At 36.8% G+C, this 11,922-nt stretch overlaps 1 protein-coding gene across 12 annotated transcripts in view; it reads left to right on the top strand.

Annotated features, from left to right (window-relative positions):
* Positions 1–11,922, top strand: part of atp8a1 (ATPase phospholipid transporting 8A1) — a gene marked incomplete at its 3' end in the record, with an annotated part of 86,277 nt that overhangs the window by 56,296 nt on the left and 18,059 nt on the right. For all 12 annotated transcript variants that reach the window (XM_014019567.1, XM_014019569.1, XM_014019566.1 and 9 more), the window contains 6 exon segments: positions 1,605–1,710; positions 4,312–4,394; positions 5,220–5,269; positions 6,975–7,044; positions 7,560–7,644; positions 9,472–9,611. In XM_014019567.1, the coding sequence (XP_013875021.1) occupies positions 1,605–1,710; positions 4,312–4,394; positions 5,220–5,269; positions 6,975–7,044; positions 7,560–7,644; positions 9,472–9,611 (534 nt within the window).

Raw genomic sequence — 11,922 nt, 5'->3', positions numbered from 1 at the left:
AAAAAAAGCAGCATTTTATAATGTGTTTATAATGTGTTTATAATATGTTATCTGTTTTGGAAAATGGCAACTCATTTGAACCTTACTTGATTAATCCCACGTTGGACCTGCAGAGTATGTTTTCCGTAGAATCGGAGCGAGTACGGAGGCTCTTACAAGACTTTTCAGCTTGTTAAAACTGGATATCTCCTATTTATTTTCTCAATGTTAAGCTACTTTTGCAAAGCAACTATAAATGTAAATCRTTATGAAGCCATGTTTAGCAATGAATTTATGAATATCCACCATTTTTAAGATATGTTTTGCTAGTCTAGTGGAACTGTGTGGGGGAGGGGTGCTCTGTGGGACGGGAGTGGTTTGATGAGGGAATGGCATTATAACATAATGTAAAGCTCAAAATAGTTCATTTTGCATAATGCTCTCCTTTTAAATATATGAAAACACAAGTGTAAACAACCATTAACTGAGAGAGTTATTTGCTGACTGATTTCTTGGCTTTCCACACCATCAATCTTGAGCTCTAAATCTTGTTCCCACACAGTATCTATCTCCCTTACACCTTCTCAGACATGTATCCACACCGACATGTCCTTCAGAGGGTACCTGTCAACTCAGAGCAGATTAGCATGCTGCTAGGAGACAGAGGGGCTTCTCGCTGCCACCTGGASTGTAATGGTCTCTGTGTATTTTCACTCACGAGGGTCTCTTTGATTCACCCTTTTTGTACCCTATCATTTATTTTCTCCTTTGTTCCTTTCATCATCGTTCTCAATGCCAGTTGAAAATAAAAATAAAACAAGTATTGCACTAAGCTTTAGCGCTCAGCTTTGTGTTTGAAAAGAGGAGGAAAGCACTTTTCAGCATCTCTAAATAGTACTATCAATCTATTTGTGTACTCACTGTGTAACTGTAMGTTCCTGAAGGCTGTATTGATTGCTCGAGGTGATGATAAAGTAGGAATTGGAGTTTGCTCCGTCTGTTTTTAGCTCCGTGTTAACAATAGCTTTATTTGTTAGATTATTCAGGCCTTCAGCTTCGAGGCTGCTGATTTCTCTGACTCARCTGTAGTCGCCGACTCCAAACTGGTGGTCCTCCGGTGTTAGATAGGAGCTTCAGCAGATGCCTGTCTGAGTCTGCCCCATGGCAGATTAGTCATACTGGTGCCTTCATTAATGTAAATGCCCTCAGTATGTAGGTTGGGCTCTTTTTTCCRTTAGCTGAGGCTAGTTTATATTGGATGAAAAAGCATGACTAAATGTGTGTCAGAGCTTGAATCTTGAAGGCATGCTCTATGTGACCCAATTGGCTTGCTACCAGTGCTTGTTTGTTTGCTTAAACCTAATTGCTAAGAACTGAAGCCACATGTTTTTGAGGTGCTGACAAACACTTCGGTTGGTTTTAAATAAAGAAAGAAAACACCGGGGAAGACGTCAAATTAGTTAATGTTTTTCTTCAACTTTAAGGCTGCCGTAAATCATTTTTAAAACCCACAGATCAGAACAAGATGTGTAAAAYGCATCAAGGTCTTTTATAATTGTTCTGCGTCTGTTCCATGTTTTATTTAAGAACATTAAAAGTCAATGTGCCCTTTCTGCTTTCTGTAGCCCACAGCTGCTGTTATCCTGGAGTTCATGACCATGATGGCCATCTGTCACACTGCAGTCCCCGAGCGTACAGATGGAAAAATCACCTACCAAGCTGCATCTCCAGGTATCACACTTTTTTCCTATACAAAAGATGTAGCGCTGGAATCCTGCCAAGGTGATGGTTTGCCCTACACGACTGCAAATGTCTTCCTTTCAGTTAGTTGTATAAATTGTTAGCCATACTTATTCACAAATGTACTTGTTTTGTATGTTTTGTACAGTGTTTACATTTGATCTGGCCTCTTCCCACCTGCTCCTTTTAGGATGTCAAATATCAAATATAAAATATAGACGTAGGTTGAGAATTTCACCAGAAAATCTGATCAACTTCTGAGCAAGCAGCAAATAGGAAGCAATGATGCAATACATGAACTTATTACTCTTCCTATCAGTATCACACCCTTACACTTCATGTGTAKTTAAAATGGGGGAATGATTAGCTCTGGCACGTGCAGCCTTTAGGGGGCTCAAATGTGAAAATTATAGAGACCRTTCCTGTCTTAGATGGCGCTTGAAGACAAATTGACWRCGTTTTTAATTTAAACTTGTGCTGGAAAGGTTGTAAATACAGCAGGCCTTTAGCTACAGCTCTACTAATTCACATCAGAGGATTCTGGCCCTGCTTCCAGGTGCTTTGTAAAGATACCGTGCTCGCCGCTTCTCTGTAATGTTTAATTTTCCATTAAGTTTCTTTCGGCTGAGCCGAGGGAGCAGAGTGTTACGGCCTCTTGGCTTCAGTATTTCATGCCGTTTATATTCAGAAGAGCACGCGAGAGCCAGAAATGCTCTAAAAAAGTGTCCTGTTTGCAAATTACATGGTGTGTGTTGCTTTGAATTTTTTTTAGCCTCACTGTGATCTTTCAATCTAAGTAACAGACTGAGGGTGCTTACTGTTAAATAAAAACATGGCCTTCAAAATTTTCTTCTAGTTCACAACAAATATTTGAAAAGAAAAAAAAGAAAAAAACCTCACATCCCTAAAGAAATCAAAGCAGTTTGATAGCCTTAACTGGTAGTTTTTCTCTATTTTCTTTATTTCTTAGAAATAATAACCTGTGTGTGCATAAATGTTATGTCATTTAGTTTAATTATACTTTAGTTTATTTCAAACATGTCTACAAAACAAAACAAAAAAATGATAAAAAGTGATAACAAAATTAACGTATTTGAAAAGGAATGGGAAGAAGTCAAAAACTTATTTAATCCCATCCTTCTCCGAAGCTTATTAACAAAAAAAATAAAAATAAAACATAATAGTAAATTCTACTTTTTCCTTATTCTAAGTTACAATTTTATAAAGATTAAAACAACAATCTGTTTACCTAGAATTTTGTATAATACCAGAATATATTCATAAATGTAAATGTGCATCTACATGCAGTGAATATACATACACACATAAATGTATACATACACACATGTACGCACAACAGCCCCAAACATCTCCACATATTGCAAAAAAATACAAAAAAAATTAAAATAAAAAAAGTAAATGATAATAATAATAATCAGACATACTCAGCATCCCTATATATTTAATAACATTTTTATACCTCTCAATTTTTTTTATGTTTGGACGTTCCTTAAGTTCCACACTCATTTCTCTAGACAATCAGGGTTTTTCTGTTTGTGGAGGTGCTGTAGATGGTTAGGTAGATACGTTAGGTAGATATACTTCCAACAAATGAAATTAAAAAACAAAACAAGAAAGCATAGCATATACATATGTATATGGATATACRTATAAACACATACACAAGAATACAAAAACAGTGTTTTGTAACATAAGAATTTAATTCCCACCCATTTAAACAACATTTCATTCTTCAATATACCTTTATATCAATATTATATCCATAGTTTAAATCAGGGCTGTCCAAAGTATGGCCCGGGGGCCATTTGTGGCCCCGGAACTGATTTTGTGTGGCCCCTGACTTCAGTTCAAGTATTATACTAATTTGTTTATAAATATGTCCCCCCCGAAACAGGCATTCGATGTAGATGGAGACTTACTATTTATTATTAGGGCAAATTTATCACAACCAAAGTAAAATATTACAATAAAAAATATTGATGACAATACCAATTATATTTTTCCACATCTATCCTGTGACTTCTACTCAAAAGCTGATTTTGCTGCACTCCAATCTGCTTTTAATTAATTTATTAAATTTGTCTGAATACAGCAAGCATTTTCAACGTAAGAGTGAGCTAAATCCTGATTTTATTGATCAGAATTTATTAAATTCAGTTATTTTTTCCTCAACTGAAACCTAGAAAATTTATTTTAATAAGGGAAACCTGCAAAACACTTTTAAAGTTCTGGATCTAGATTAATTGACAAATCCATTTCCAGCAATAAATCTGACTACTTTATTTGTTTAATTAAAGTATTCARTGCTTAGTTTATTGTTGAGCACGTAAAGGAAAAATGTTTTTGGCCCTCAAGTCTTTCTGACTTTATGATTTTGGCCCATGTGACCAAATGTTTGGACACCCCTGGTTTAAATAATACATACATACAAACATATGCTTCATCCGATGTTACATAGAAAACATAAATTTATACTATATTTATCTAAATCATCTAATGACATCCCATATATTTTACTATTTACTTATATACTTCATCTTCCATATAACTAAGTTTTTGGTTGTTTTCAAGATGAAGGAGCTCTGGTGAGAGCAGCTCGAAACCTTGGCTTTGTATTTTCTGGACGGACTCCAGACAGTGTGATTGTGGAAATGGTAAGTGAAGACAAGTTGGATGGGAGCACAGCAAGTTATTGTGATGATGGATGGATTCTCTTAAGCTTTTAAACTTCATGATGGCCTGGCGTGACTTCAAATAAATAAAAAAATAAGGGCAACTGACAGTCTTGACAAGAATGTAGGCTGAATCTAAGGAAAACAATGCAATAAACAACACGTAAAGCATGTGTTATTAAATACTTAGGTAAAATAAAAATGCTAATTCGTAATCTAAAAGTAAAATGTCTCAGTGTGATAGTGGTAATTTGTTTGGATCAGGTGACACAGCGTTTATTAATAAACTATAAAAAGGTTTGCTGTGCTGCTTTTAGGAATAAAAATTACCACAACTGTTGTAATTATGTCCCAACCTGCGGTGGTGTGTCCTCTCTAAGGCTCAGGCCACCCATCCTTTTGTTAGCTTAATTACCTAACCTGATAATTACACAGAAAAACCCTGAGGCTCAAAGGCCAGAATCTTTTTTTTTCAATCTCCAGTCAGAACATTTTGTGTTCCAGAAGTCTGTCCTATTTCTTAATTTTCATGAGACTTTCTAAAGCTCTTTAGCGTCTACTTAATCACTTTGTCTTGTACCTAGCAGTTCTCACAATTAAGGAAGTTAATTGAATTTTACCTTGTTTTTTTTCCCCCTCTGTCAGCTCAGGAGAGGCAACTGATAAACACATTTAAACTGCAATTAAGGCTGATTTGAAAAAGATGGAAGGGTTGATTTGTGTTACTGAAAATAAACTGTCTGATAAAACAAAGTTAAGGGTCTCTCTGTATACATTTATTTTGATTTCTCTGTTTCTTTCATTTAGCTTGGAACAGAGGAAAAATACGAACTACTTCATGTGCTGGAGTTTACAAGGTATTTAAAAAATATTTTAATTATTACTGTGGTAGAATCTTTAGTTATGTTTTATGTCACCTTTTATTTTTTTATGATTTGGGTAATTTTGTGGTTTTACTGAGATGTTGATAGCTTTTTGCTTTTGGAACAGACATTGTGATGGTAAAGCTGCTTGTGTGTACATAGTTTTGTGTGCCTCTACAATCAATTCTCTTTTAGTGTCAACCTATTCAAGGTGGCTGCCACAGCCCCCACTGAGAAAGGACAGAAATAACTGAGTTTTACAGATTTAAACAGAGTTAAAGTGCCTGGGGACATGAAATTTTTAAAATAAATATAAAAGCRTTATTGGAAAGATAACATTACTAGCATATAGCAAACATAATTTCCCGCTGCTTAGATGTACAGTTGCTGAGATATTTGCATGTGAAGCAACAGGAMGTGATGTCAAAGGGGAATATCTGCATGGAACAAAGCACAGATAAAATAGGTAACGACACAGACTTTAGAGAAGAATCTGATGTTTCTTTAGATTATTTTGAGTCACTATCAGAAAGAGATGAAGACGAGTCAGAGTTCAGATAATATTGTTTCAATAAACAAAGATTACAGAGTTCTCTTTCTTAAAGTGTTCCTTTTTTACATCACTTCCTGTTTCACATTGTCTGAGCCAAGTTCAAAWGAAAATATGCCTCTTATGTGATAAAATGGATAAAAATCACATTTTTTATGCAAGGTTTCGTATACAAAAATGTGTTTTCTTTGATTTATTGTATTCGATGGACAGGCATGTCACAGGCACTTAACAGGGTTCCTGCAGATCCTTAAAAAGTCTTAAAAGTCATTGAATTCATCGATCCAAAAATAAGGCCTTAATTAGMCTTAAAATGTCTTAAATCAATCTTTCAGAAGTCTTAAAAATGTTAACACATTGTAAATAGGATGATTGTAATTCATCTCAAATATTAAAATAATTGGTAAAAATAATTGTTTTAAATTGTCACATGCAGACATTCCCCTTTGACATCACTTCCTGTTATTTCACGTGCAAATTTCTGAACAACTGTCCATCTGAGCAGTGTGACATTTGTTTCATAATATGTTAATAATGTCTTTTCAAAAATGCATTCATATTTCTTACAAAAAATTGATGTCACAGGCACTTTAAGGTTTCATCTACAGCAAATTGGGGTTTAGACCCCAYTGTGGGTCCTAAAACTCCAAATTTTGGGTYGTTAGAGGATTTCCAGAAATTAAATTAAGTTTAAAACTGACTGCTAAGAATGTTTCTGCTATAGTTAGATATGGATAAAAACAATTGATCTATTAGCAATATTTTAATACTTCAACCAAAAATACTTTGATTCATCAGTTTCTGTCACAGTTTTTATTTTTTATTTATTTATTTATTTTTTGTCAGTTGGGCTTATTATGAAATTGGTCTTAAATTTAATTTCACTTGGCGTTAAAAATTCTTAAATTTAACTTACTTTAAACTGTAGGAGCCCTGTTTAAAGTTGGGTGTGGTAGTAGCTGAGAGTCATTACCAACACATACTCTGAYATGAGATCAGATGGCGCATAACATCATTTACAAGGATTGACCAAAACCATAAGCATGTCTTAAAAACAATGCTAGTCCTTTAATTTCACCTTCTTTTTTATCTTTTTCATTTTGACTTTATCTTTTTATTTATTATTATTTTTGTTTGTTTGTTTCTTAGCGCAAGAAAGAGGATGTCGGTCATCATGCGCACCCCATCTGGGAAGATCCGCCTCTACTGCAAAGGAGCTGTGAGTGTCTGTCCCTCTCCATGGCAACGAATGACAGCCCATCATCACTCAGCATTGCCACGCACACACACACACACACACACACACACACGCTCAGAGCTGAACCCTCTCTATATGCCTCTTGCTCATATCAGGAAATCTTTTCAGCGAGCAGCAGGATAAAATGTGCTTTATGTGACACAGTCAGATACACAAACTGAGCATCACATGAAGACGATCAGCCAATAGAACCACCTGATTCATCATCCCTGCTAGCACAAGTCTGCAGAACCTCTTGGATCAGTAGCAGCGACACTCTGTACGGAAGAGGCAATGTTTTTTCTGTGCAGCAAACATGTTTTTCTATACACTCAAGATTAAATGTAAATTCAAGTTCAACAAATTACATGTGATGTATTTTTAAGGATTTTATGAAACTGAAACAATTGTAGGTGTGAGTTGATCTATTTGAGTCCAGGATGTTTCTGTTTCTCCTCTCTGGGTCTCACTAACCAATGAGGGTTTGCTTCCTTCAGGACACGGTGATCTACGACCGTCTGGCAGACAGCTCGAGGTACAAAGAGATCACATTAAAGCACTTGGAGCAGTTTGCCACTGAGGGTGAGTGGAGAAACATCGCCCCCTGTCTGAAGTCGCCTCTAAGTTGCAGCATTTCGTCACATTTTCTGTTTTCGAAGCACAGTGAATTTGATTTTTCCCATAGATATTTTCTCCTTCCACATATATTTATTTATTTAAGGTGTAAGTTTTTTGTTTGCAGGTAAAATAAATTAGGGCAATGCACTTTTGGGTGTAAAACAGCAGACACTGTTTGTTTCTTGTGCTCTGTGCTCCTGCTGCCCCCTGGTGAAGCACGGCGAAATGATGTCATCAGAAATATTTGATGTGAGCTAAAAATAGCATTCAGGACAGATTGTGAAGCTCTTCAGTCAGTCATTTGGAAAGAGCTGAAAATGGCAACAAGATCAATTATTTTCCAGTGTGTTTGCATAACGCCAGTTCACAACGAAAGTCATCTCAGGGCGGAGAAATAAAAGTCCAAACTAGTACAAAACAAATCCAGATTCAAATCCAGTTCAGTCCAAGTTAATAATACAAGAAGATTTGGTGCATTATGAAATGCCTATTATTACAGAAGTTGAAAATTTGTCTATTTAAGTGAATAAAGTGATCAGATTCTTATTTAATATGTTTCTAAAAGTTTCTACTGGTTTATTTGTGAAGATCAAATAAACAGTCCAGATAAAATAGATGTGTGCAAAATAAAAAAGTTGAATGGTGTCGAATGCAGTTTTCTGCATTTGTTTTAGGTTACACGTTCAGTAAAAAAATATTTTCTGTCAAGTTTCTTTCCATACTTGGTCATTTAATTATTATATTATAATGATATATTGATTCATGTCCTCATGTCTCGAGCTATAATGACTCAGATTGATTCCTTCTATTTGAGCTCAAATTTAAAGAAGACATATCCTGCTTTTAAATCCTTTTTATTCACGTGGACTATTTCGCAGATATCGCCATCTTTCCTGTCCTATCCTGATCCTATCATTTAGACACTAATTCCAACATTTGAGCAGGTAAAAGTTTTGGATGAGTTTGTCCTTTTTCTGATTTGAAGTTGGTACCTCGGGAACCAAAATAAACTTTTTAAAATGCGCAACAATCCAAACTTTTAAATTTTATAACCTGTCCCATCGTTTACGTTTCTTTTGTTTGCCCCCAAACAATCCCACAAACCATTGYRCGCYGCTTCCGGTAGGCGGCGCTGAATGGTATCCGCGAAATAGTCCATTTAAATCATTCTGTTGGGGTCTATATAAAGTGGAAATTCAATGCTTTGTTCCAAACTCCTCCTTATTGTAACTCCACAAGCCCTTCCTTCACCTCTTTTCTGAAGTGTATCACATATCAATTCATTTTGAGGCTGTCTCTTTATGAGGCGCTTCATCCCCCTTCCCTCCAGCTTCCAGAGCGGTTTATTCAAGTTTGATAGAGGGGTTCACAACTATATGGAGGTGCAGAAACTTTTTATTTACAAATGAATTAAAAGATGTCAGCAAGGGAAGACTTGTCCATCTAGTCAGAGTCTGACCCAGAGCCAGAGGAGAATGAAGACCACCAAATTCTACTTGGTAAGTCCAGACCTTATTTGGTAGTTCTGTCTGTTCAGAAAACTGAACTGGTTGAAAAATATGGCACCCCAAACAGAATTTAAAGATATCTACGCAGCACCAGGAGAGACTACCGGTAAATTCAAATTCTCTGCACTCATAGCGACTCCAAGTACAACACAAACAGCTTTTAACAGCTAAACAAGTGGATTTTGCTTGATATGTCTACTTTAAACAGAGAGCCACATGTTGGACTGTAAAAGGTCATGGCGTTGGACCGGGGCATTTTGATTGTGTCTTTGAAAACTTTCAGGACTGCGCACTCTGTGCTTTGCGGTGGCAGACATCAGCGAGTCGTCCTTTCAGCACTGGCAGGAGATCCACCACAGAGCCAGCACCTCCCTTCAGAACCGAACCCTGAAACTGGAGGAAAGCTACGAACTGATCGAAAAGGTGTGCTAAGAAAAAAGCTCGCATCCTGTTTTTGTCTAATTATTTTTTGTTGCTGCAAGGCAAAAACACAACAAAGCAGTTTTTTTTAAACGGCTCTACAGTGAGAGTGAACTTGGCACGAACTTTGGTGTAGCCGGTTGGGGAAGTGTAATTATGTCTGTAAATGTTCAAAATTGTGCCCATTTTATGCGAGACTGAAGATTTCACCAGCAGGTAGTGTTGGTTTTCTGTGAGGCTGGACTGTATGGAAGCGTTAAACAAAGGAAGCCACAGCTGTAAATCAGACTCTTGGCGTGTCTGCGGCTGCTCTTGGCCGCCCAAAACAAATGGAGGCAATCAATCATGATCCGAACATAAAAGCTTTGAAAGAGGGAAATGTAATGTGCRCTGCCTAATGATCCAAGTGTGGCACTGGCTGCTGCTTCTGCTGCTGCCAGGGGTTTGGGGTTCAGCACACATCAGATCCACCCACTCCTACAAATATGCACAGTAATGCCACATGAGGGCACAATAGAGCTGTGGTCAAATTCTAAGGAGAGACTTTGTGTCAGAAATTACAAATCTGAAGTTAGTCAGGTCATCTCTTCACTAAGTCATTAAGGCTATTAGATTTCATGTTTTGCATGCTAATGATAAATTTGATCAATCCAACACAGTTACTGGTCTTTATCTCCTCACCTAGTTTAGATGGTAACAGAAATGAAAGTTAGGAGTGAGGAAAAAATGTGAGTTAATCACAATTGTTATCATCATTACAATACTAAACAATAATATTATACATGGTGAGTTTTTCTAGTATCACTCAGTTCTACTTTAGTCCAGTTGCACTTATCTTTGGTCGTCCGTCAGTTAGGAAACAGTATTTTTGAGGGAAGGCAGCCTATCAGTTTGCACACTTTGAGCTTATTTTAAATATAGACTTGTAAAGGCTACTGTTGTTGTTGTTGATTTAAAAAAAAAAATTATGATAGACTTTGGAACATTGCAACCCTAAGCTTTATTTTTTGTTCTGGGTGTCCACTGAGTTGTAAAAAGTAGTAAGTTAGCAAACATTAAGGCCATTTAAAACGTATTAAAAACCTCATCTGACATGTTATTTTTTTGAACAACTACTCATTTATACCCAGTCTATCTCCTAAAAATCTTTCCTTAGAACACTGAAATGGCTTTATTTTTTTGTTTAGAATTAAATAACAAATAATTGTATATATAAATCAGTATTTTAATGAGGCAAAGAAGTAATTATATATCAAGTAACTGTAATAATGTACATTTAATGCCAAAGTTAAGAAAATGACACTACCCCCAACTGAAGTTCAAGAAGTTGCTGCTACAGTTGCAGCACAAAGTCCTGTTGGTATTAAAAAATATTGTGATAGTACTAAAAAAAAATGTATTCAATTTAAAGCGCCTGTGACATCAAATTTTTGTAATAAATATGAACATGTATTTGGAAAGATAACATTAATAACATATTGCAAAACTAACTTCACACTGCTGAGATGAGCAGTTGTTAAGATGTTCGCATGTGAAGAAACAGGAAGTGATGTCAAAGGGGAATGTCTACATGTGAACAGAGCATTATTGCTACAACAGCTAAGACAGACTGTAGAAAAGAATCGGACGTTTCTTTAGATTATTATGAGTCACCGTCAGAGAGATGAAGAACTGTTAAAGTTTAAATATTGTTTCAATAAAGACCAGAGTTGTCTATCGTGTATCTTACCCCAAGATAACTCCGCTCCAAGGCGAAATTTGAAAAATGCATCAAAGTGGGTAGGGGAGGGGGTGTGGGTGGTGGTGGTGGTGGGGGCTTAGAGAGCAGAGGTGTAGCCAGGACGGGAGAACGTGACAGCTAGCATTAGCATAATTGATGCTACATGGAGATTGACCACAGCGACTCAGATAGTTACATCTCTGAACGGTCTGAGGTGGAGGATTTTTCACCCCCCTCCTCACCAGAGGCAGAGAGAGACTTGATCAAGTCAGCTCAGTCTGGGACTGACTCATGTTGGCTTCCTGGGTCAGGACCTTGAGCTCCAGCTCCAGCAGCCTCGGCTGAGCTGTCTGCCTCACACCACACCAGCACCAGACAGAGGAGGTGGAGCGCTCCGAGACAGCCTGACATAAAAAAAAATAAAAGCATGCAGCTGCTCACAAGATCTCTAGTTTAAATCATGAATAAAAGTGTTGGGTCTTGTTTGACTGAAGTTCGGTCCGTTAGGGCTGCAGCTGCCCCGTTACCTTTTTGCCTTTTTCCCTCCTCCCCTCCCGCTGTGCAGGACGTACTGCTGGTGTGTGTGTGTGTGTG

Source organism: Austrofundulus limnaeus, unplaced genomic scaffold (assembly GCF_001266775.1).
Source record: "Austrofundulus limnaeus strain Quisiro unplaced genomic scaffold, Austrofundulus_limnaeus-1.0 Scaffold224, whole genome shotgun sequence".
In the NCBI taxonomy this organism is placed as follows: Eukaryota; Metazoa; Chordata; class Actinopteri; order Cyprinodontiformes; family Rivulidae; genus Austrofundulus; species Austrofundulus limnaeus.
Note: the sequence above shows the minus strand (reverse complement) of the source record. Positions and strands in the feature narration are given on the sequence as shown.